Here is a 27,235-nt window from a genome sequence, read left to right on the forward strand (position 1 = left end):
AATGACTGTTGTGTTGATGGCAAAATTTAATATATCTCTAATTATATTCTAAGAAAAGCTAAAGATGTTTATATGTACGTATGTGCACATTAAATAAACAAGAACCGACCGGCCTCACAATCTACACCACTTGTGTATATTTTGTGTAGTGCTCTCATCATCCGACAACCACAAGTCACCTTTATATTATAAAATTCAGCCGGAACACATCAAAATGATATTATACATGTACAAGAATTGGAGGCCAGTACAGCTGTACAGGCACTCGGGCCATCATATTGGTATGTCCTGTGTGAAAAGTGCACTGATTTATTCTCCGAAGCCATCTTCAAAACACTTACGGGAAATTTAGTTGCTAGTCCAATGAATGTGAGTGTGAATATAAATGTGAGATGAATATTATCATACTTTATATGAAATGAAGAGTGAGCATGAGTGATAGAATTTTAATTGTATAATTTATATATTATCCAATTTTTTTTACATAAAAATAAGAATAGATTAATTTAATGGTTGTGATTACTTCTTAATGAGGGATATAATAGTCTTTTCAATATCAAACTCATTCTTCTTTGTGAGGATTAGTCAATCTCATCATTTATCATTTTAATGAGCTTGGCTAATCTTCATAAGGAGGGAATGAGGATGGGATTAGTTTGGGATTCCACCCTCCTAAACTCAATCAAACAAGAGATTGCGTGATTTTCACCCTCAACTCACCTCATTTCCCCCTTAAATTCATAAAACGTGTCAGTTGTGTGAGAGGAGTTGAATATTTATTTATATATCTATCAATTGAATTATATTAATCCGATGGGAAAATACAAATCTTTCACCCTCTCTACTCCAGCCTCGAGGCTCCGGGCCACAGTCAGTACTCGATTAATAATAATGGTATGGTTAATCTTTTCCAACTCCTTTTGGGTTTTTTTTCCAGAGCGAAAGTACTGGAACCATGAGGTCGTTTTCTTTGAATGGCAGTTGTGGCTGCAAGTGCACCAGGTGTCCAGTCATCCAAACACAGAGTGACGTTGAAAAGAAAGAAAAAAAGAATAAATACTAGTCATTTTGGTTTTGGCCGTTTTGGCCTTCCGAGGTTGATGACGATTTGTCATTGGCCGGTGGCCTCCTCTTATCTTTTAATCTAAATAAATGCTCGACTAATAGGGACCATAATTAAATTGATCAACTTGTTAAAAACCCATGCAGTTTGGTCCAAAACAGAGACATCATTATAAGTTACTTATGGTACTTGTTTTCTTTGATTTAATTGTATGTTCAGCAAATGTGATTGATCCCTTTTCAGTTGGAGCAGACGGAGCATTTGGCATTGACTGACCAAACCTATGAATGATCCAGGCAAAATAGACACAAACAGACAAAAGTCTCACCTCGGAAAATTGAGGGAAAACAAAGTGTTTTGTAAGTTAAGATTCAACGTTTCTCAATTGTAAATGACAATTTTAAGTAGGAGTGAAAAAAATTGGTTCCAAACCGGTTTCAGGTCGGACAACATCACGTGTTTATGAAATATTTACATGTCTAGATTATAATCCATATTGGATTTCGGACATACCTAATTGACCAAACTCATATTGGTTTAAATCTGAACAACAAATTAATCCGAGTTATGGTCCGGACAAGTAAACTAATGCATTTGAACTCGAATCCGATTTTAAATCGGACAAAAAAAATTTGTTTAGACTTAGATTTCGGACATATAACGTATGTCTAAACTTGATTTAATCTGGATTGGATAAATTCGATCATCCGGACCGGACAAAATTTTGTCATCCTAATTTTTAAGTGCAAAACAGCGAATGGCTCGAGTCCCAAAACAAATAATATATCTATAAGTTATTTGGGTCGGAATTTCTTACAACAATTTTTAACCCCCCTTGAATTTTAGTTTTTTTTTTGAATTTTAGTTTTTCATGCGATCAATGGAAGAAACCCAACAGCTAATAAAAAAACACATAGATCATTTGTGATAATTCTAATATCTCACACTAAAGATTGAAGGATAAGATTCACGTCTATCAATCCATTTCAAGGAAAAGGACGTCCTTCTTGAAGTAATAATCATCTTCATTGTCTCTCCTGTAATAGTCTCTTAATGAACTTGGGAGGATTGGCTTGAATGGTAAATCAAAAGGTGACGGTGAAACCTGACTATTATACAAAGCAATCATATTATACAAATAATCGACATGACCGCACCAATAGATAGCAGCGACTTATCTTCATTAACAATTATTGGAAGTATTTGCAGTATAATCTGGTTAAATTAATAAATAATCGCATATAGATACACATGATAGCAATTGATGAATATAATTACACTTAGACAAACAAGAATAAACTTGGAATAAAATAAGAAAGGACTTATAAAACTGATTGAAAAAGGATCATTTGAACAGATTGAGGCAAGGATCAATCGTGTGGCCTAGAGTAAATTTATCGTTTGCTTAAGGTGCTGCAGTTGGGTGTAATATTGTCTCCAGGATCTACTCAAATCACTTACTCTCAGTAGCGCAATGGAAGCAGTCGAACAAGGAAGAACGGACGATTGATTAAACAATATATCCTTTCAAAAACTTTTTTTGACCTGTTAAAAACCCTTCAAAAACTGTCCTTTCAAGAAAAAATAAGAATCATGCAATAAGATCGGTGAGATGTGGTTCGATTAACAATCAACTGGGTTAGATATATGTATGTGCAACGTTCGATTTCAATGACAAACATATTTCTCATGGTATTAAAAAAAAAGGGAATCATGCAATAGTTGCACACATTATACCTTACCATTAATTTACAATGTCAGTTACACTCTATGTACATACGTGATGGGAAAGTTGTGCTAAGCCCAACTAATCAAACTAAGGTTGGGCCTCCTATTAAAACCAAATTAAATTTGGGCCTCATGAAAAACCAAAAAAATTGGGCTACATATTGGACTATTGAACCCATGTTTGGCAAGTCAGTTTGGACTCATTGCTAGACTGGCCTAGCTAAGTAAACGAAAGTGCTAGCGCAGCCCAATTCGGAACTCCAAATCAATCGCAGCCTATGTTGAACTGGGGCCCAAGTCCCAACCTTGTGAAACGAGTGTCACCTTAGACAAGCCCAGGAAGGTCCCTGATGAGGGAATTCGTAATTCGCAACAATCACTGACGGATAAGCAAGATTGAGAATCTATGAACCCCTCAAAACTACCTAATACTTAAATGGTCCATATTTGTAGTTGCTGGGATCAGTTGGATGTACCATCAAAGAATAGTCGAGTTGATCCACTAGCAACCTGTAATATGTGAAATGTGACCGTCGAAAATCTCTTGACACCAATGGAGTGTCGGACGAAAAAGATTCGATGGTCAAGTCAGCAAGACGTGGGGTCTAAAAGAGATAGAGATCAATGCGAGATGAGAAAATGTGGTCTTGACCCTAATGGAAGGCATTGTCTATCAAGATCTCATAATGAACTGTTTTCTAGGTAGAGTGAGAAGGTTAGTATGTTCATTGATCAAAGAATCAGAGAACTAGAGAGAAGAAAACAAAAATCCTCCAACAGTGGAAGGCTTCGTTTATATAATGTACATGAGCACGTGTCACTTGGACCATGTGGGGTGCAAGTCACAAAAAGCTGTTGGAGGAAAAGGCGTTGTGGCAGGTTTGTGTTAGGAACATGTCTGATATCACGGCTTGGTGACAAGAACATGAGAAGTATAGTTTCGTGTGTTAGAAACAATGTTTGAAAATGACGGATTTATAGGAGATATGTCTAAAGTTGTAGCTCGTTGTCATTGATGTGGTATATGCGAGTCTCGAGGCTAGCTCGGGATGGTATATGCCGTATGGTTGAAGATCAGCATGAGGCCTGCTTGAGAGGGGGTGAGATCAAGATATGGAGTCGAGGTCGAGATTGCATGAAAGCCTATCAAGTAAGAGTCAGAAGAGTTGATCGTTTGGGCAGAAGGCCTAGCCCTAGCCCGACATGCGATTTTTGAGCACTATAATATTCTTAACTTAAAAAAATTTATCTGTCTGTGTATTGATTCATTGGGGAATATCTTTATGTTGCTTTTCCTTTCTAAGAAATCAATTATTATCTTTAATCCGCTGTTTGGTTATATCAAAGAGACTGATTAAACGGGTCACGCGAACATTAATTTAGCTTTTCATTGATGAACACGTAAAGCAAAGTTAAGTATCCACTTGACCACAATTACTTTTTTGCACTACTTTTGCCATGCAAACCCACCCAAGCCAATTGTTTATTCAATTATTTGTAAGAATCCTTGTTTGTCCATTGTGGTCCTCTACGCTTTAAAAAAAAATGGAATGATTTCATTTGAGGACCTTTTTTTTAAAATACAAAGGAGGGTTGAGTTACTCGATATTTGTATGAGATACCTCAGATATAAGTGTCATATGAGTTACTCGTGGTTATCTTTTGATTTGAGTATTTGATAGCCCTTTCAATATGATTTTTTTATTTTTTTGGAGAAGATGAATTTAGTAATTTACTTTGAAACAAGACCCTTCGATGGGGACCTTTGTTGATATGAAATTCGATTCCTCCGTTTAGAGAACCATTACTTGCGATAAATATATAGCTTTCAACACTAAGTCATGCATAGATTATCAATTATCGGATGTAATATAATAATGGTGGTCATAATCATCATTATCAAAAGAAAATTATAAATTATTGGCACCAGATGTCAAGGTCGTATCGTTTTTTTGGCTAATCGCGATGTCTACGTTGCCGTGGGACATTTTCGTCTTGCTGGCTGAATTGATTAGTTAATTAAAATCATTTTATAGTTTAATAGGACTCTTCATTCTTCAATAGCCAACTTTATAATCTTAAAGTTAAAGAAAATGTGTGGTACCCAAAGAGTGACCCCAAAAGATCCTCAATTAACAAAAGTGAATGAGATCCAAGTTATCTCAGTGACTGACATGTCATTATATGGTTCAATCACTAGGTTTTGTGGGTCCCTACACTTGCATCAATGAAGGGATAAGATAAATTATTGGGATGACTAAGATTCCAAACATTTTTGCCCAATTAATGTGGAGTGTTGGATGTTAAGTGAGCTCTACATGTATTTTTAATCAATGACTGTTTTAATACCACATAAATTTGGGAGTCTCTTAGAGGGTCATATTTTGGGGATGTAGCATTGCCTGTAAAACTTAACACCAATCCCCATTCCCCAAAACACTTACCTTGGAAAATAAAAAAAATGATAATAAGGATGAAAAATGTGTACTGAAATTTGAAAAATATATGTATTTTAATATTTAAAAAATTATGTGAGATAGAGTTCATCACAGATTGTATAGTGTGATATATGCTGTACTCAATTCTTAACAAGTGTCCATAAAACACTCGTTATCAATATCAAAAAAATAAAATAAAATCCCTTACAAGTTTTTTTTTTTTTTTGAAAGGCCCATAGGCCATACACACACTAAGCCATACCTGAAGGGCATGAAGGCCACCACAACGGATGAAAAACTACCCAAATCCCGATAGAACCCTGGACCTCAAGGTCCTGAGCAGACAACCTAACCAACCAGGCTATCTCCCATTCTCAAATCCCTTACAAGTTGTACATAACTAAAGCGGTGTTGTTTTCAGCTTTTGAGTTTGGAGAACCAAAAATTTAAGACAGAAATCTGTCATGATTATAAAGCCAATGCAAGATAAAGAGGAATTGACAATATTCTTGAGGGAAACCAACAAATTAGAAGTCATTATACTGCGAATTTAAGAACAAAACAACTTATTTGTGGGAATCAATACTTTAAACGACCTATTATTAATTGATTTGATTGTGGGGGGCAGGGCAAAAGTCACAATGACCAAAAAGATTAGTCTCCACTAATACTCAGTAAAGCGTGATCGAAATCTCGCAATTTTATTGCGAAAAATTGACAACAGTAAGGGATATTATTAAGGGTGGCAAAAAAATCAATTTTAAGTTAGTTTCAGTCGGATAACATCACTTATTTATGAAATATTTATATGTTCGGATCCTAATCCATAATGAATTTCATAAGTACTTAATTAATCAAATCTAAATTGATTTAAATTCAAATAAGTAAATCAGACAATAACATATTCCCAGTTAGAGTCTGAATAAATAAACGAGATAAGATCTTTACGTTTGGACTCAGATCCGATTTTAAACTGAAGAAAAATTTAATGTTTAAACCCAGATTTGAACTTATAATTTATGTTTAAAATTGATTTAATCGGACTCGGACAAATTCCATCATATGATTGCACATATTTTTTGTCATCTCTAGATATCATCGGTTGTCGCTTTTAAAAAAAAATAATTTTGAAGTTATCGGTTGTCGCTTTTGACTTTTGAGAGGATATGAGAAAGCAGGAGCGGGCCGAAGCCCAGCTGGTGCAGTTGAGACGCGCTAGATCCAATCAGGGGGCACACTTCACGTGCTATCATGCTCCCTCCCTTACATGCGTCAATTGATTCCACGTCGCATTTTATACAAGATCAGACGCGTGTCAACGTCTAAGAACAAGGCCAACTCTTGTACTATTTTTAGAACCAGGTCAGGTGAACCCCCTCCCAAATCTTTTCCTTAATTTTTTTTGGTTTTCCAAGTATCCCACGCAAACCCAGAACTAATCCTCCGATGTATGATCGGATGTCAACGGCGGGGACCTCTTCCAAAAAGATTTGTTGCATCCACAAGGATTCGAACCCAAAACCTTACTTAAACGATCATAACCCTTTATCACTCAGGCCAACATTCGTTGATAATCTTTTGCTTATTTTTTTGTCACGACAAATTAGCAATTGAGCTATGATAAGAGATTATTGATATCCCTAAAATGCCCTTCAGCTTTTCTTGTTCACTAGTAGGGTCTGTTTGGTAAAACATATACAATTTCTTATAAGTTAGCGTAGATCGTTTTATCAAATGCGTCATATACACTAGCGGTAAGGTATTCGCTCAAAATATATAAGCTCTGCCAATAAGTTTATTTTGAAGATGCAATTTAAAAAATATCACTAAAGTCCAAACAGTCCAAAGCTTATTTAATAACTTGAAAATTAGTTTTTTGACAGTTTGTAAATTAATTTATTTTTCTCAAATACAAACTCTAGGACAAAGGACTGTAATAACCTTGTGTCAAGCTGACAAGTGGTAACTATTCTCAGTATGTGAAAACGAAACACGTTTCCCCAAGTTGTTGTCCCACATCAGTTGTTTAGATTTTCAATGCTAGCGGTTGTGTGGATTTTCAAAGCTAGGGATTAAGCTCTGAAAAAAATTAAGCTTAAACCTATGAAATAAGCTGTGAGATGTTTGGTAGAGCTGTTAACTGTATAAAGCGGTTAAGTTGTGTAAAATGTATTTTGTTTGTATTTTTAAAATTTTAAATATTTTAAAAATTAAATTTTAATTATTAAAAATTACAAGTAAACAATTTATAATTTGATAAATTAAAATGATTAAGCTTAAGCATAATTTTTATTAAAAAAGTTCATAATATTTATACAAAAAAATATGTATAATATTAATATATAAAATAATTAAGGTAGAAAATTTTATATTAAAAAAATATATTAAAGGTCAAAGGCATGGACCCACGTTAAAATAGATTTTATTTATTGTATTAAATGGTCAGAGTGGGTCTCACTAAAAAATAAATTAAAAAAAAAGTTATAGCTTTTTGACGTGAGGGACATGCCAAAAAGCTCCAAACCGTTTACACGCTCTCACAATAAGCTCCAAAGTGGAGCTTGTTGTTTTGGGGTGTTACCGCTCCGTTTTACAGGCGGTAACGACTCACTTTCTTACCTCATTTTTCTACTTCTCTCCTATTTCAAGTTACAACATGGTATTGGGCCTTTCGAATGTTCTTATGGATGACCACCCACATGATGAGGGATACCATATAGACCCTAACCCATACACATATATAAATACAAAGGAGTGTTGTCCCACATCGATTGCCTAGTTATAAACCATGTGGTTTATAACCATGGGTTATCTTCTTACCACTTGAGACACACAATAGTCACAATACTTCCAAGTGAAATGAGCCAATTTCTCACTTCATTCTTCTGGTTCTCCCCTATTTCAAATATAGGATAAGTTCATGACGGGGAGTCGGGGACGGTAATTGTAACCTTTTCTTTTTTTGTTACTGCGATTGTTTATGGTAATTGGTAATGTTCCTCTACCTTCTGGATAACAGGACAAATAGGGTCAGTAGCAGATTTCGAACTGTCCGATCAATTATCCATATTTATCTTTTCAAAATTTTGAAACTGAATGCATCATCCTAAACCAGAACATTGCTAAAATCATTCCATCTTGGATACGTGGACAACTGGACAAGAAGTCAAGAACTAAAACTCGGATGTGTTCAAAAGTCAAAACCAATCTTTATCTTGTGACCATGCCGTGCGATGCACGGGAACGAAGCCCTGGAGTATATGGCGTTTCTGAGAGTGGGATAAAATTAAAATCCGACGTGGAATTTGATGACTTCTGTTAGGGTGTTTAAGGTCATTTCCGCAATGAATAAATTTAAAGAATTTCGAAGACTTATCCACTGTGCAAACCATTAAACCAACCTTTATAAAAAGCAGATCAAGACTATTGCAAATCCAAAGAACCAGAAACTTCCGAAGTTCAGACCTCCCATGGCGACGACCAAGACCTACTTCGCCAGACAGAACTACCGATTTCTCTCTACTGACCACTCTCCTCTCGTGACTGAGTCCGGATTCGAACTGGACGAGTCCGACATCTACAACCTTTCGGCAACTCGCTCTGACGCGTCCGAGTTCCGCAGCAAGCCCGCTCCAAATTCCAGATTCTCCAAGAAAACATCTAAGCGCGTTGACTCCACCTGCGGGACTCCGTCGTCACTTCCTGTCAATATACCGGACTGGTCCAAGATTTTAAAGGACGAATACCGGGACCATCGGAGGAGAGAGAGTGATGACGATGATGATAACGTTGACGGCAATGATTCGTTCGATGGAGGATTTAGGATCCCGCCGCACGAGATCTTGGCGAGGACAAGGATCGCGTCGTTCTCGGTGCATGAAGGTGTTGGGAGGACTTTGAAAGGGAGGGATCTGAGTAGAGTCAGAAATGCAATTTGGGAGAAAACCGGCTTCCAGGACTAGTTTTGAAAATTTGGGTATCTTATGAAATTACCACGGTACCCCTGAGGGAGGATTATAGCCGGATTTATGGCAGATTTTGACTATTTTTTTTCGTTGTTTTGGGTTTCAGTAGTTTTTCCGGCGACTGGAACGTGAGGGAGGGAATCCTTTTTGAATTTTAACGCTTGTAATCCTAACCAGAGAGATTTTGATCGAGATTTCAAGGGAAATATTAGTGCGGTTTCTTTGTCATTTGATCTTTCTAGCTCGTCTGTTTCTGTTCGAGTTTTGTTTGATTATTGAAATGAATTTGCGTCCATTCATTTTCCAATTCTGTGCATAACGTTGAAACGAAAAATAACAAAAATGTCAGGAATATGATTAGATGAGATCTCGATCCTTCAGTAATTCATTTTGTCTCTCGATTGATTGATGTAAGTGAAAAAATACATAAAATTTGACGATTGAATCAAAAAGTGATATATTAGTCATTAAAATAATTGGAATTCCTATCATTTCTATAAAAATAATGCTCTTCATAGCATGCAAAGTGAAAATGAACCACAAAAATTATGCCATGCAATAAGAAAATGTCAAATCTATCGTTTGCTGTTTTCTCAAATTATCGAAAAGTTATCGGGAAGGATATAGATATATTTGGGAATATACTCTAGAGTTATGGATGCTGCCTTGATGCTTCCTTTAGGGATTAGGATAAGCCTAGACGCTACTGGGGATTGGGGAAGGCATAAACAGCTGTCCTCGTTGTGTCCAAATAATGTAGGGTACTGTTCTAATTAATCCGACATGTACATAACTACGTGTATATATATATATATATATACACCAGTGGATAACAATCAAAAAGCATTCGATCTGGTGGTAAAAATGTTGTTATATATATACTTATGATATAGATAGATTGGATACCGATGTTATCTAGATTTTATTAATTAACTTGATGCTTGTGTACTATATATTATTATATTTGCCGACCATCTGGTATTATATGATCCCCACCACTCACTCAGGTGAAATATATATAGAGTCCAACTTCTTTCTAAATTGAAATAAATACGAGTACAATTCACATCACAATTTAAATATTAATCCAGTGTGTTTAAAAATATTTTTTTATTTGGATTGTTCAGTTCTCATAGATATATTAAGCCAGCATGGCTTTGCGTTCTCATGAGGTCACCAATTCAAATAGTATTATCGTAAAAGCATATTTAACTGTGGAGTTACTACGAAATGTTATAAAAAAAAAGCATTCTAAATAGTTAGTAACTTAAATTATCTATGTATGCATGTTAACAGATTTCATAGAAAAAAAAGTAAGAACAGAACAAAAAGACTAGTAATGCCGGTCTTAAAAGGAAAACAATAAATCATGGAAGTTTTTGACAACCGTTGCTTTTTATGATGCAGATAAGAAGATCATGGGCTACCCGTGGGCCCAATGATAAGGATGGCTAGTTGAGTATTTTAAGATATAGGACTTCCGCGTTTTGTTTACGTTGGCCCGTCGTTTTCAATGTCCTGTCCACCCGCTTTATGACGACATAGGAATAATGAAACCGTTGGTCAGTGCGACTCACAACTGTCACAAGTAAGTAGGGATGACAATTTGTCCTCCACCCGCCCCGCACCATTCTGCACGGATGATTTTCCCCGACCCAAGGCTTGTGTGAGGCAGGGACGGGACAAAAAATCTCAATCCATTGTGGGGTGGGGGGATATGCCTTCCAACCAGTCCCGTCCCGCCCCTCAACCCGACCTACACCCCACTGTAGATATATATATATAAAACATAATATAGACAAATATTTATTTGTCTAAACATATTTTAATTTTATATTATTATTAAAATCAAAGTAAGACCTAAATCCTAAGTCCCTAAATATAATATTATCATACTCTTAAGTATATTGAATAAATGTTGATAAAAGCTTATCCAAAACCCTAAATTAAATATGACTTCTAATCTCTATTCCTAAATCAATTGAATTGATATTGATAAAAATATAGGACCCTAAATGTTAAGTTAAATATGACCCTATACTCCTAAATCCTAATCTCCAAAACCCTAAAGACTCTAAACCCTAAACCCCAAATCCCTGAAGACCCTAAATCCCTAAACCCTAAATCCCAAAACTCTAAAGACCCTGAACCCCTAAACCCTAAAGTCCCTAAACCCTAAAGGCCTTGAACGCTAAACCCTAAACCCTAAACCCAAGTACTAAATCCTAAAGTCATAATATGACCCTCTACTCATAAATGTTGATAAAATCTTAAGACCCTAAGATTTTATAAAATAAAGTATAAAATTAAACAATTTAAAACTATAGATGTGTATAATATAAAATTTAAAATCAATACCCACATTAAGTAAAACTAAAATTATTTAATCGTGTTAAAAATATAATAGGTATATGTAAAGATAATAATTTAATTAGTTGGCAAATATAACATGAAAGTAGTTTTGGCTTGTTGATTAGTTCATTACTCTCTCACCTAGAAGTCTTAGGTTCGTAATTTAATTTAATTTTGTAATTTTCAAAGATGTTGAATAGAGGCGAGGTGGAGCATAGGGTAGCACGGGGTGAGGACGGAGAGTAAAAGTCGCCCCGACATACGGGGTGGGACAGGGCTGGGTGCGGGGCACCACATGGAGGTGCATGGTCGTCCCTGCCCGTTGCCATCCCTATTCACAAGTGATAACATCAGTTCAGTTGTGTTCCGTCGTTTCATGGATCGATCGATTACGTAAAACGAGTAAACAACACAGGGCCGGGCCAGATTTTTATGTATGGGCCTTTGGACTACAATTCTTGGCCCAATATTAAATTTAGAGGACCAAGAACGAGATGGATTGACTATGGAGAAGAGATTGGGCCCTCGTCAAGCTAAGAAGTCTTTTGAGCCCATAACTCCAAACGATCCAGATCTCCGTCTTGCAGATTTCGGACTGAAAAGTCTGGATTCTGGAACAGTTGAGCAGCTCAAGTCGGATCCATTCCAACCAAGTTACCTACTGGTCAGACGCTCGTCCGAGTCTCGCATGGGAAGCTTGTTGTAGAAACAGTAACCAAGGACCGGTAGACAGACGGTCTCAGCCCCAAAATCTTACGATCTCCTTGAACTTCTCTGTCTCAAATTATCTCTAACCGAACCCAAATTTATCTAGTTTGGGAGGCACCGAGATGTCGTCATCCGATTCCCCCTCTTCATCCTCTGCTGAAGAAAACCCTAACACCAAAGAAATCGAAGATCAACTGGCAACGGTCGTACTTACGGAATCCAATGAAGATAAATTTCAGGAGTGCTCGAGTGACACCGCAAGTGCATCAAACAATCACGGAGAGAACAATCATGATGAAGGAGTCGAGAAATCTAGTTCTAAGGTGGTTTGGGGGAGGGTGAATTCGGAATTGGAACTGGAGGGACCGCCTAGTCCCAGCAGCAGCGGATATGCAGGCGGGAGGGGAACCAGCAGTGCGTCGAGTACCTCCATAGTGGACGAGGTAAGTGAGGATGAGATACAAGAAGTGGGGAATGGCAGTGCCATTGAGGGGGCCACGGATTCCCATGAGTCTTGGATGCCGGGAAAGCGGCACGTTGATGAGGTACCGTATATTATTTGTTTAACGTTTTTTCACTGCTCTTGTTTTTGCTTATTTGCGATGTCTTTAGATGATAGTTGATGAACGAGATATACACCAGCCGAACTGGTTCAGGGTCTATATGCTTGCATTTGGAAATGATGAGATAATTGAATGTGGAGTTCGTAGGGGATTGCATTTTACAGACTATGCATTAGAGCAAATTATAATGCTCTTTCGTGCTTTCCAATACTTCAAATGGCTGGTAACCCGTTGAAAACAAAAGCTTAATTGCAATATATGTTGAAATGTTGCTAATCCAAGTGATGCCTATGACAATTATAGACTGTTGGAATATCCACCCATGTCTATTCCAGTCTGTAAATGTGTACTTGGAAATTGGACAAACTTGAAGAAATATCAGTGATGCAGAGAAATACATGAATGTATGTTGTGCAGTACTGCTGGTATGTTAGCTATCTACATGGAGGTTTTCAGGTCCTCTATGCTCATATGCTATCATGCCATTGAAAAAATAGCAATGAGCAAACATATTAAAGCTTTGCATCTGTTAAGTGAATAATTAACTAAACTGCTTGTCAACGGCAGGCTTGGAGTGCTGAAGGGGGCATAGTTATGTCATCTGAGTTGAGATTTAGAAATTTGTTTGATTAACAAATGAATTACAGGATGATGCCTCTATATCATGGAGAAAAAGGAAGAAGCACTTCTTTGCTTTGAGTAATGCTGGCAAACCTATATATTCCAGGTTTGTTTTTGTCTGCACCTCAAAGTGGAAAATCTCTTTTCACCCCAGTGCAGAAAAGAGGCTCTATAGTTTTGTTGTTCCTATTAATACTTTTCTATCTTTGTAATAAATTATCAGATATGGAGATGAACACAAGCTGGCAGGATTTTCTGCAACATTGCAAGCCATTATTTCCTTTGTGGAGAATGGGTACCGGGAAAAAAAATTCTTATTTGTCATTTTAAAATTTCTATTTTCTCTGCTACTCTTAGGCTATTTTCTTGAAGCAATTCTTTAGAGGACTTATGATGGTTTTATTAATTGTTTTCATTTTAGGGGGGATTGTATCAAATTGGTTAGGGCAGGAAAGCACCAGGTCTGTAATATATATTTCTTTTATGTGGGCTTACTTTTTTCATTTTCCATTGACGTTAGTGAACATTTTTCTTTGTGACTTGGGCTTGACGTAGGACTAGCTTTCCTTTCTATCATATAAACATTTACATGGACACTTAAAAATACCCCAACACAGGAATGTGAGAAATTCAAATATCATATTCTGAAGAAAAACATTGCTGGTGGTTGGAAGAGACAATGTGAAAGTAGTACAACGAATATGAATGCCACTGGATTAGTTGAGAGTGTAGCCTCAGATTGGATTAAGTGGCAAGTCTGAGGTGTTTTTTTGTAATGATTCATGTTGTCATCCTCAAATATGTTAAGATTAATGCTTGTTATTTTTCTTATTGATGTTAGTCAATAATGTATTTTACAATTGCTTTTGTGAAACTCATAATGTCCTTCTCTAATTGTGTTTCTTGTTTTTCATCGTGATGATTATATTACCAGTTTTATGCATGTTTCTAGTTAAAACCACACTGCCTAGAAAAACCAATCGTCACTTTGTTCCTTTGGTAGAAGAGTAGGATCCTAAGAATCGGTCCAAATAGAAGAAAACCTTCACAAATTTTAAAATCATTCAAGCCTTTATTGTGTCTGTTGATGCAATTTGATTTTGACAAAATTTTCCTCCTGAGCACAAGCTTCCGAAGGATGGATGCATAAATAGTTAAACTTCAGTTTCCACAAATATATATCAGGCATGTATAAAAAATTGTGACATTTCATTTGATCTGAGTGAAAGTTTTGTTTGTCAGGTGGTTTTTCTTGTCAAAGGACCAATTTACTTAGTTTGCATCAGTTGTACAGAAGAGCCATACGAGTCATTAAAGGGACAGTTGGAGCTAATTTATGGACAGGTAATAGTTCTTTTCCTGATTTTCCTGACTATTTGGGTGCATGGTGCCTTTGCAGTTTTCCTAATGGCGGCTTCTTTTTCTTTCTAAAATTATTCCCCTCGTGTCTGTTCTGCGAAAAGAACGTTCCTGTCTCATTTTTACCTTATGATTTGGATGCAGATGATACTTATATTGACAAAGTCGATAAATAGATGTTTTGAGAAGAATCCGAAATTTGATATGACGCCTTTACTTGGAGGGACAGATGTTGTCTTCTCTTCTCTTATCCATTCTTTCAGTTGGTTTGTTACTTTGCTCCTTTTCTTGATGCTTACTTTTGTTTGTGTTGAAGAAAATAGGAAATTATGGATGCTACATGAAGTGGATTTTTTCTTTTCGCTCTTCATTGAATGCATGAGCTTCTTTCCTTGCTCTTCCTGTGCAAAATAATCAATTTCCCTGGCAATTTTATTTGTGAGAGATTTTAAATCAATTTGAAATGGCTTATTACTGATGAGGAGTGCTCATGCAGATCTGCAATATTTTTTAAATAACAGTTTTATGCATTGGTTTCAGATCTTGATTAATGATGAAATCATTGATTAATGATGAAATCATTGTACATTTTCAAATTAAACTCAAGGTGCATGTAATTCTTTTATTTTGTGTTCTTTTTGCTGGGTTGCCTGGTTTCAAAGCCAGTGCCTGGGTTAAATTGACATTATTTTGGGGCGAAGATGTTGCATAATCCTTTCTAGTTTCTGGCATATTATGATGTTACATCTGTTCTCTTGTGTTAGACATAGGCAGCTATTATTACTGTACCTAAGTTGGACGGCACTGAGAAACTTTTTTGCGTTTTGTTAGGAATCCACTGAGAAACTTTTTTGCGTTTTGTTAGGAATCCAGCTACATTTCTCCATGCATACACTTGTCTTCCCCTTGCTTATGCAACAAGGCAAGCTGCAGGTGCTATACTGCAAGATGTGGCTGATTCAGGCGTCCTTTTTGCAATATTGATGTGTAAACACAAGGTGAATCCCTTTCCCCTCCTCTACACTTTTCTGCGCTCCCAAAGTTTCTTTCTATCCTCCTCTCTGTCATCTTTTTTTACACTGTCAGGGACAAAGTTGCAGTTGCTTCCCAGTTTGAAATTCTTCGAATGGTTTAAGCATTTCACTACTTTAAGCTTGTTGTAGGTTGTCAGTCTTGTTGGTGCTCAAAAAGCTTCCCTTCATCCAGATGACATGCTGCTACTTTCCAACTTTCTTATGTCTTCAGAATCATTTAGGTAAGTATAAATGGACTTTTCTTGATCTTTTATGGTCTAAACAAATCATTATGGCGTGGAATATCGAAGGCATAGTGAAGATTAAAATTGAAAGTTGCAACAAAAACAAAAAATATCTGATGGGTTTGTTATATTTATTTAAAAATTTTCTGTCTCTAATATCATCATATTACAACTTGCGTAGAAGTTATCAAAATAATTGTACCACTGCTTGCTTATGATAGTTGTCTTTGATTTAGTGTGCAACACCCTCATGAACCATCCTTTTTCTTGATTACAAGCCCAAGTGACAGTTGATTTACCCTTTATTCTTTGAGTTGCTAAAATACTAGAGTCTACCCTAAAAAAAGGCAGCAGTTATCCTTTTGCTATGTTGGTGGGGATTTTACCCTAATTGGTGGATGCTTTACTCTACCAGTCTACCATTTATTGTCTGTGGGGAAGAGTGTTGATTTCTGGTTTTTGAACTTTCGGAGACTATGGTCTTACCTGTTTCGTGGGATTTATGCAGGACTTCTGAATCTTTCTCTCCAATCTGCCTTCCAAGATATAATCCCGTGGCATTTTTATATGCCTATGTGCATTACTTTGATGTGAGTAAGACTTGGATTCACATGTTCATATACTTGTTATGGTCCTGGTCAGTGTTTGTAAGATAAGCTGCCAACTTTAAACTATTTTACCTGTACTAATGCATTTCTACGAGAATATTATTTGTTGTTCATCTCAATGAGAGAGGAATTGACCTTACTGTTATGCTTTGACATGTCAGGTTGACACATACTTGGTGCTGCTTACTACCAGTTCGGATGCCTTTTATCATCTCAAGGAATGCAGGTAACCGTTGTTTTATTGCTGTACACTGTAGATATTATATTCTTCAGAGCAGCAGTTGTTTTTGAAAAATGGAAACAAATTATTGTAGGATTCGTATTGAAACAGTCCTTCTGAAGTCAAGTGTTCTTAGTGAAGTTCAGAGATCCATCCTAGAAGGTGGAATGCGTGTTGAGGATTTGCCAATTGACCCCGTACCTCATTCTGGATCTTTGTCCCCTCATCTAGGTCACCACAAACCTCCAACGGATTCTCCTGAGAGAATCAAGGAATCTTTTGGTGGAATTGGTGGTCCTGCTGGACTTTGGCATTTCATGTATCGTAGTATATTTTTGGATCAGTATGTCTCTTCTGAGTTTTCTCCTCCAATTAATAGTCCAAGACAGCAGAAAAGGTAATAGTTTTGAGTCTTGCATTATCTTTCTAAACAACCTTCAAATCACCTCCCATGATGAAGTAAGTTATGGCTTTCTTTCTCATCTATATAAGTATATTTTCATATTGCAGACTATATAGGGCTTACCATAAAATTTATGCTTCCATGCATGATCAAGGAATTGGCCCACACAAAACTCAGTTTAGAAGAGACGAAAACTATGGTAAATGATGATCTTTTTTCTTTGTTTGATAAATCTTATCTTGTTGTAAAGATAATATGTTGATATGTAACCTTACATACTCTATTATTATTATTATTTGTGTTCCTCTTTATAAATTATAATTGTCGAAACATTTTGTTCGAGTATGGTAATCAGTCTCACGTTAGAGGCTCGACTGGAAAGACAGCATCAGTACAAGACCCACTGGAAAAACATTTGGAATGGGCTGACTGGCCCTACTTAACAAGTTTCTATACTTTGTTTCCATTCCAATTGTTCTAGTCTTTTTATTTTGGACTGGTTAAAGTTTCCACTGATTTTGTTTCTGTTTAGCCACTAATTTGGTGTTCCTAGTCTGCAAGAAGTTTCCATTTTGGGTAACCACCCTAAGTATGGTTCAAAATTTAATGTCAATCTGTACATGTCTCATGCACACGTGCTTGAAATGGTGTCCCTTCCTAATTACGTTTCTTGAAGTTTTGCTTCAATTGCTTGCTGTGTGCAGTTCTACTATGCTGGGCCACACAAGATTTTGAACTCTATGCAACATTTGATCCACTTGCAGACAAGGTTTGACATTTGCTTATGCATATAATTTTGGGATAATTTCTGGCATATGTACTGTACTTACAACCACTTATTGACCTTTTTTTGCCCCTTCAAGAGCTGTTTTCTGTGAAAATAAAATGGAAAGAGTAATTTTTCATTTTTTTGATAATTTATGGGGTTATACTCTTAATTTTTTTGAGGGGTGGGAATCGAACTACCTTTGGCAAGTGTGAGGAGCTAGCCACCACTAAGCCACAAGAACCTTGCACTTTATTTATTTTCTTACCACAATGGGGTTTAAGGACTAAGGACCTCAAGTACCTCTAATTATCCTGTAATTATTTTTTGTATTTGGTGTTTCTTAAATTGCATAAAATGTAGACTTTGCTCACTGGCTCCTGTGCAAAATAACCATGAGCCCACCCTATTCCTGAATTAATTTTCCTCCGAGGGATTCTGACAAAATCTAATATGTATTAGGTTTAACTGTTAATGCGAAGTCCATTAAGTGAAAAATATATCCCAATATAAAGGGATTCTGCTTCCACATTACTTGGTTTTCCCTTTTACTTAAGGAGTGGAATATTCCATTTCTTTGACATTGTGGATTAATACTACATCTGTAGAGCAATTTTTTTGGACTATCACCTGGAATATCAGACTTGATAGTCTTAACTAATGAACAACTAAATTCAATTTGTTCCATCTTAGTTGCTTTACCGGATTTAATTGTGCTTGAAGTGTTGAAATTTATTTGATCCAAAATTTTGCAGGCTTTAGCAATCAAAATCTGCAACCGGGTTTGTCAATGGGTGAAAGATGTAGAAAATGAGATATTTTTGTTGGGAGCAAGCCCTTTTTCGTGGTGATATCCCTAGATATGTATCACAGTTTGTATACTAGTTTTTTTTTTAATTAGTATTAAAGTCCCTCATAATTTTTTTTGTCTTAAATACTAATGGAGCATAATGCAGGTATTTTGTACTCTTTTTTTTTTTTTTTAGAGGTGGGTTTTATAATTACGACATCTTCGTGAGCTGTAAGAGCAGACTCAAAATGTACAAATGCATGTATACAGAAGTATTATGAAGTCATATTCGATCTTAATAAATCATTTTTGCCACCCTGGTGGTTGCAGTGACTTGGGATTTAATGTCACTTCTGCCTATGTTAGAGGGAGTCTGCTGGATTTGAAGTTCTAATTTTGCTAGCTGCTATTGTACGTGAAGTTAGAGAACCATGAGAAAGCTCCTTTTTTTTGTTGCTTACTTCAATGTAGTCACCATTTTAATTTAATCCACTGTTTACATGCCTTGTTGGGACATCTTGCAGTTGCCTTTTCTACTTCTAGGGTTGCTTGAACTTACATCATAAGTCAAAGATCACGTCTTTAATTCTGTTATGCGTGCTTATATTGTGTCATATGAGATAATACTAAAAATACTCCTCCAATGAGATGTTGATATGTGTTCACACAAAGACTGACTGAAGAAGAGATCGGGTTGGGGAATGTCTCGGCCAATCCAGGTGTCACCTCGATTTAGCCTCCTAGGTACACCCTAATGAGCATAACCCCCGGGAACTTTAGGGACCAAACACTTCGGGGTATTGAAGAGTGTCCATCAATCGTCAATGAACATAAACGAAATCTATAGGAAATTCATCCCAGAAATCTCACACGTAATGAGAGGCAAATAATAATGGTCTATATGGACAATATTCTTCAAGTCAAGTCTATAATATTTTGGATCATCCCACCAACTCTTCCATTTTCATAGTCTTATTTATGTTTTGATGAATTGAATGCTTGAGGCATCAAAATAAATGAATTGAGTGACTTTTCAGACTTCCCCATTTACACTTGTGAGGACTTGCATCAAATTCCCTACCGTGGCATATTTGTTATTTGGTAGTCAAACTTCACCAATTTCGGAGATTTTAAAAAGGCTTGTTCCCCACTCACCTTGTCCCATGATAACCAAGTTGGTGTTTATTTTAGTGTTCAATTACTATAAAATCCCTTGGTTAACGAAAAACTATAGTGAACTAATTAAAACATTTGGGGGTATTTTTGTAACTGGACATCCTCGATGTATGAGATTCCATGACGCCAACATTATTATTATCATTTCATGCTATGCTTTCTTCTATGAAAAGTGTTTTTTGCACCATTGACCACCACATATTAATACAATCATACTATGACGAGACGGGCACGTGACCATGATTAATGTCACGTGACTCGTTGTTGGCTTCCCTCCGTAACTCATTTCTAACCCTATAAAACTTGGGTCATTATTGCCCACTTATTTATGTGTTGATTGATTGATTGCTTTTGTTCTCTTAAAAAGGATAAAGAAACGAAAAATAAAAAATGTTGGAGGATCGATTTTTTTAATACCGTTAAGAAATTTGTTTCTGATTAAAATCTAACTTTAGATATATAGATATATCTAACTCAGTTGATTGTCAATTGAACCACCTCTCGTTGGTGTAGAGCATGCAAATATGAGTGTACATATAACATTATATACATTATATAATATTGTGGTGCAAAGATTTTCTAAGGACCAACCCTTGATCAATCTTATGATATTGTCCGTTGTGAACCTGAGCCCTCACGAATTTATGTCAGGACAATATCGCCTCCCCGATTGTTAGAGCCTATTACATCTTAGTGATGAGAGAGTGAATATCCAACTTAAACGGGATTACGTTCATAGATAAGTAGAGCATAAATGGATGAGGAACTGACTTCTTCATCACTTAATCAAATTGTAGTCAATTCAGTAGAAAACACATATGTGCAGTATTAATTGGTGTATAATGTGATTTAATCACTTAAACACAATGATGAATTAGTTGACTCCATTTTGATTAATTAAAGGCATGTATTATTTTTACTAAAATTACAAACCTAACCGTTATAAGCCAAATTCAGTTCTAACTTCTAACAATATCATCGAATTATTAAAATGTATAAATTATTTTTTTTAAAAAAAAAGACAGAATTTACGAAGAAAGGATCACATCCATGCAGTCGAACGTTAAGTTGACTCATAGTAATAACAGCATTAATAAATTCATAATTTAATAATACTCTCCAGTCTCCACTACCAAACAATTAACCCCCTCTCTCCTCTCATCTCTCTTCTTCTCCTTTCTCTCTCTATTCTGGTGCTTCGGCTTCAAAACCCTAAAAATATCTATTGATCGTCAACACCGGACCCGGATACCAGTCCGATCCGATCCCCATTAAGACACTCTTCCTTCCTTTCCGAGCGAGGGGGTTGCAGAAGATTGGAAAGGAAGGGGAGGGAGAAGAATCGAGAGGTGAAGCTGAAGGAGGAGAGGAGGAGGCGAAATGTATAAGAACCAGCTGCAGGAGCTGGCGCAGCGGAGCTGCTTCAACCTGCCTTCGTACACCTGTATAAGGGAGGGTCCGGACCACGCGCCGCGGTTCAAGGCTACTGTGAACTTCAATGGGGAGATCTTTGAGAGTCCTCATTACTGCACTACTCTCCGACAGGCTGAGCACTCTGCCGCCGAGGTCGCTCTCAACTCCCTCTCCAATCGTGGCCCTTCTCACTCTCTCGCAGCTCGCATTCTGGTTCGTTTGGCCTCATCCTTTGTATACTAAACTCTCTCTTTACTGTTGTTATTTAATTTCGTTTTGTGGCTGTTTAGCTTTTCGTTTTTGTCTGTTTTTGAGCTAATTGAGCTGTATTAGCTGGGCAGTGTTTCTGCGATTATGTAGCCAGTGATTGGCTGTGTTTGAGGGTATTTGGGGCGGAATGTATTTTATTAAGGAAATGGTGATAACATGGGGGAAGTTCTACCTGTTTTGACATTTGAGAGATAAGAATTGGGCTGGAATGGATTTTATTTCTAGTTTATTTAAGGAAATGGTGATAACATGGGGAAGTTCTGCCTGTTTTGAGAGGCTTTGAATTTAGACTCATTCGGTCTTTGATTGTCTCTATATCTGGGAAACAGCTCTACTTGTGTTTCTCTGGACTGATTATGGTAACTAAACAGCTCAAATGAGGCATTAACTTCAATTAGTCTGGAGGTTAATTACAAATTATCCCGGCTGTCTCTAGAAGTTCAATCTAGTCGGTAATGTTTACTTATAGATCATATACATGTACATTAGCTAATGAGACTGATTTTCTCTGTTCGAACTCCAACATGTGTTGTATTGCCATTAGGCGTTTGCATCTTTAGTAATGTCTATACTGCTCGTTTTTAAGGAAAGTCCTGTTGCAATATTTGGAAGGTTACATTAATCTTTCCATATATGATATTGTCTACTAAGTTCCTCTCCAACTTGTAGAATGCTCGAAATCTCATTTAAGTGTCCTTACTCCTTCTTGTGGTAAATGCTACAAAAAAGATAGTGCATTGTACCAAGGAGCTCTTAACCTAGTAGTAGTAACTCTTTAGGATTGAACATGTTGAAGGTTCGAATCCTCCCACGTGCTAAAATCATCATATATGTTCATAAACTAAAATAATAAAAAAACAGTGCATTGTTTCCCGATCAGGAAACAAACACAAATCTATTTACTTAGTAATTCGAGCTTGTAAAATGCTCAAATACTTGAAGGCTTTATTTAAACTCATGTCCTGACAGTGATGAATAGGACAATAATATCCATCACCTTGTTTTTTATTAAGAAAAGAATACAAAATATATTGAATTGATTTTTTTAAAAAAAGGAATTTACACAGAGGTAAAGTGACTGTTTTAAAGAATTCATATCTGCATATTTATCTTCAGTGAATAGTATTGTACGAACTATGATCTTTCTTTCAAGATATATATATTCAGCCTGAGACTTGTTTAAATAGTGGCTTCTTTCCCCAGAGTCCTAGATATGCTGCTAATCAATTAATTGAACGAGAACATGGTTGTAAGTAGAAAGGTTTCTGCAGAGCTCTTGCTTGTCATTCTTTGCCATGTATTTCATGGAGCATCTAGCATATTATCAACCTCCTCCTGTTGTGGTAGACAATCTTTCTATGCTCCAAACTTGTTAGGTGAGGGAGAAGATCTAGAGTGTGGGATGAAATCATGAAACTCTGTTTTGTCTTTAAATTGGGTTTCTTTTACCGTTGAAATTTGTCTGTAATACACTATGGTTTTTGATTATACACCAATTGTTTGAATGATTAACTTGTTTTTCTCTCCCCTGTTTCATCTCCCGAGCATGCGCCAATCATATATGCTGAACTTAAGGCTACAGGGGCCTAGTATATGTGAGACTGAAGTTACAGTGCCTATAACATCATAAAACAGCATTGTGGAATGTGCGTTTAATGTTTAGAAAATCTTTAGATTTATGAAAAAATATATTTCTTCTTCTTTAAGAAGGAAAAAGAAACTGAGGGGGTAGAGTTTCTCCTTTCTGCCTTCCTTGGTATCAGCCACTTATAGTCTCTAGTTTCTGCCATCTTAACCGGCATATTCTGTTGCGTACATGTGTACTCATATAATCTTATATGTTAAATGTTGGTCTCTTTATGAGTTCAAGGTCTAACACTTCACGTTACGTGTATGTTTTTATTCACATCTTTTGCTAGTTATATTTTTGCTAATTGGAGTTGCTTTGTTTTAGGATGAGACAGGGGTTTACAAGAACCTTTTACAGGAAATTGCACAACGAGTTGGTGCTCCATTGCCACAATACACAACATTCAGGTCAGGCCTTGGTCACCTTCCGGTATTTACAGGGAAAGTGGAATTGGCTGGAATCACATTCACTGGGGAACCTGCTAAGAATAAGAAACAAGCAGAGAAGAATTCGGCTATGGCAGCTTGGACATCTCTTAAACAATGTTCGTTCCAACTTCTTTTTCCATTTATTTTCAAGTAAATCGGTAATTTGTGTGGAAATCTTTTGTATCTCAAGTAGGAATTAATGATTGATTGATACTCACTGTTTTGCTCATCTCTTAAGGGGGCGGAAAACCTTTTTCCTGCTTAAAGAAGAAAAAGATTATAAAATATTTATCTGCGACACCATTGATGGATTTCTAAGTGAGATGGGGCAAATGGTATGGGTATCAGCTATAATAGATATAACACAGAAGTGGCTTGGTGCTACAATGAACATTGTGTAGCCTACTGTCTGCTGCCTAGATTTTGTGCTATGCTGACGAAATTAATTATTGGCATTCTAACTGGAGCTTTATTTAATCCTAACTTTGCTTTGGAATAGTCCATGACAAACTGCCCTGTGATATCGTTTATTTTATTTCAAGGGGAATATTCGAAGTGCATGCAAGAAGATTGTAAAATAAGTAGTATTAGGGCATTGGCCTAAGAGTAGAGCAGTTTAACTAGTAACGTGTTTTTGGTGGCCTTGTGGCATCACCAACATGTTTGAATTAAGCTTAGAAAGCAGAGTGTAATTGTAAAATGATTGTTCATTTTCCTTTCTGGCCAGTGGCAAAGGAAGCTGCTGCAAGTTCTTCATCTGAAGTGGAGAACAACGACGAGCTAGAACAGATCACTATTGCTCGGGCGTTGCTGAATTACCGATTGAAGGAAAAGATAGCAATGGGGAATTCCTCTAATGGCCCACTACCATTTTCAAGGAAATTTCCTGTTCAGAGTCCCAGACCTACAAGCCCACAGCCTCCCCCTGCTCTTACATCAAAAATCCTTCCACTAATATGCCCAAGGACAGCTCCTCGGTCAAGATCATCGTCAACAACAGCAAATGATAGGCATGTTTCGTCATTACATTTGCCCACTCAGGATGTCCGTGGGATTCGCCCTCAGAAGTTCCCTGCCGTTGGAGCAGCTCCATATGTTCCCATCCTACAAGCTAGGACTTCTTGCCATGGTGTTGCTCCTCCAGTGACCATAAGGACTGCTGTGCCTGTTTTCTCAGCACCTCCACTCCCGCCACCATCTGCCCTTCCTCATCAGGCAATGCGGCCTGCTCCTGTTCGAATTGCTCCACCTGTCAATATCAGGCACGCTGTGCCAGCATATGCTGCTCCAATTTCTAGAAAAGAAGATACTCAATCTATTCAAAAGGACGATCCTCAACCAACTAAAGTAGAAGAGACTAAGTTGCCAAGTACACCTGACGTCACAGCTAAAGCAGAAGAGGCTCCAGCGACCATTCCTACTGCTATTCCGAGCATACCTCCAGCTCAAGTGGGGGAAACCAAGAGTGCAACTAGAAACAACCAACGAGAATCTGAGAGCGCGACTGGAGACAAGCGGCTAGAATCTCAAACAGTGCACAGCCTGGAAAAACTCAAAATCTAATCGCAGGGTTGGTGAGGATATGAAAATATGGGAGACGAATGTATGCTTTTTTGTTTGTACTAGGTTTGTTTCGTAATCTACCTGGAATGTTTCATCTTATCTTTTCTCTTTCTTTCTTTTTTTGTCTTTTGGATTTTCATTTTTCTTTGTGAGAAGTTGTAGCTGCCGATTGAGTGATTGGTTAAATCAGTATCAGTAGTTCTATATTCTACATCTTTGAAATATTGAATTAGGTTCATGAACCCATTTGGCCACATCGTTAGTTTCTGCTACTGCATGCTGCCCATTTGAAGGTTTTACAGAGGCGGTTTGGGGTTTGGGGTCTATCTTTTGTCCTCTTCTCTAATCTACATGCCTTCGAATAGCCCAATATGATTGCTTGCCTAGGTCTCATGGATCCCTTCATATTCTCAATCTTTTAATATTGACCAATATGGAATTCCAATCGTATATGTAACTCAGTGTTAGATAGGTCATGTACCAGGCACACAACCTTCACACATTTGCGGTTTGCCTACTGAAAGCTAATAAGAGGTCCTTGGCCACTTCCTCCTAGTCTCCTGCACAATCAAAACCGCCTCCTAGTCTCCTGCACAATCTAAACCGCGTTGTTTTAGCGTTCTTTTTTAATTTTTTGAAGAAACTGAATTATCGAATGATGAATATTATTTACTCTCCGTTTTTTACTAAATACACCCCATTAACCCTTTAAAAACACATTGAAATAGGATGTATTTAAGTAAAAAATGGGGTGCAAATAATGTTCATTGTATCGAAGTGATGGTACTTTTTTCTTAATCCAAACCTCTGTTTGTATGCATGTAATGTTATGAAATAATGCTGAGATCAGGATTACGTCAATGAGCCATTAGATCAGAAGGTGCACATATATATTAAATAAATTATACCAAATACAACTTTTGGACAAATAAATAACAGCTGTAGTTTTCACCCTCATTGGTCAATATATATATATATATATATATATAAATTCTTATGAGACCGTAAAATGAAGTCCTATTTTTAAAAAAATTTAGAAAAAAATATTTATATTTTGATCGGTCTTACAAACCCAATAATATAGTTTTTTTTGGAAACAAAAATCAAATTCAATATGAAAAGTGCATGATAATTATAGATCAATGGATATAAAACAAAAGACATTTCATACACATTTCAGATTATATTTAATTTTTGTTTTGAATAAAACATATATCGTTGGGTTCCTAAGACTGATCGAATACAAATATATTTTTTTTCAGATTTTTAAAAAATGTTTTAAACCCTAAAAATTAGTACTTCATAAGACTATATATAATATACATTATATTATATTTCTCTTTGCAAGAGAAAAAAAAATGGTAAGAGCCATTAATTACGTGGTCTTTTTTCCTTTAGCTCTCTCTTTTTATTTTGTAAATATCCAGAAATTGGAGCTGAGCATGAGCAGAGCATTCATGACTTTCAGATTTCAGCGCTAATGATGAATGATGTCCTCTTTCCCAGAAATGGAGAAACCGAAAAAAGAGTGCGTGAAGGTATTGAGCCCTGTGGACGCTTAAAGCGTATACCGTCGTTTCCATTCATTAATTAGCATTGAATTCATAACTTGTATTCCACCGCCGGTGCTATAGTTTGGTCATAAATGAAGGCTTTAACCAGTCAACGACAACCAGTTTTTGTAGCCCAAATTTGTTCATCTCTCCTCATGCACGGCGTCCCCCTTTAGGCAGTTATTAACACCAAACATAACAAATGGTACTTCACAATTGTGTTTGTGTATTCTAATGTTTGAAACATGCAATGGGACTAAATCACAAACCACCCAACTAAAGCTTTAGCTAGCTAGCTAGCAATCCTTTTGTTCACAAGGTTATATAGCAATCAGATATCATATTATTTGCTTTGGCATG

The 27,235-nt window shown here is 36.6% G+C and overlaps 3 protein-coding genes across 3 annotated transcripts; all 3 read left to right on the top strand.

The window, feature by feature from the left end:
* The first annotated feature begins 8,617 nt into the window (after positions 1 to 8,617).
* On the top strand, positions 8,618 to 9,501 carry LOC120016142. Its single transcript, XM_038868770.1, has one exon. It carries the CDS (start codon positions 8,700 to 8,702, stop codon positions 9,189 to 9,191), a length of 492 nt encoding a protein of 163 aa, XP_038724698.1. The 5' UTR covers positions 8,618 to 8,699; the 3' UTR covers positions 9,192 to 9,501.
* A 2,633-nt stretch (positions 9,502 to 12,134) lies between these two features.
* Positions 12,135 to 19,196, top strand: LOC120016705 (vacuolar fusion protein MON1 homolog). Its single transcript, XM_038869612.1, has 14 exons — positions 12,135 to 12,799; positions 13,465 to 13,544; positions 13,662 to 13,733; positions 13,860 to 13,899; positions 14,681 to 14,782; positions 14,942 to 15,063; positions 15,663 to 15,795; positions 15,961 to 16,052; positions 16,564 to 16,645; positions 16,825 to 16,889; positions 16,978 to 17,280; positions 17,394 to 17,485; positions 17,991 to 18,055; positions 18,808 to 19,196. Exons 1-14 carry the CDS (start codon positions 12,377 to 12,379, stop codon positions 18,901 to 18,903), a joined length of 1,767 nt encoding a protein of 588 aa, XP_038725540.1. The 5' UTR covers positions 12,135 to 12,376; the 3' UTR covers positions 18,904 to 19,196.
* A 1,946-nt stretch (positions 19,197 to 21,142) lies between these two features.
* LOC119981328 (double-stranded RNA-binding protein 2-like) lies at positions 21,143 to 25,533 on the top strand. The gene is made up of 3 exons (XM_038824415.1): positions 21,143 to 21,644; positions 23,656 to 23,875; positions 24,487 to 25,533. Exons 1-3 carry the CDS (start codon positions 21,399 to 21,401, stop codon positions 25,320 to 25,322), a joined length of 1,302 nt encoding a protein of 433 aa, XP_038680343.1. The 5' UTR covers positions 21,143 to 21,398; the 3' UTR covers positions 25,323 to 25,533.
* The last annotated feature ends 1,702 nt before the right edge of the window (positions 25,534 to 27,235 follow it).

The sequence above is a fragment of the Tripterygium wilfordii genome, chromosome 2 (genome assembly GCF_013401445.1).
Source record: "Tripterygium wilfordii isolate XIE 37 chromosome 2, ASM1340144v1, whole genome shotgun sequence".
Taxonomy (NCBI): domain Eukaryota; kingdom Viridiplantae; phylum Streptophyta; class Magnoliopsida; order Celastrales; family Celastraceae; genus Tripterygium; species Tripterygium wilfordii.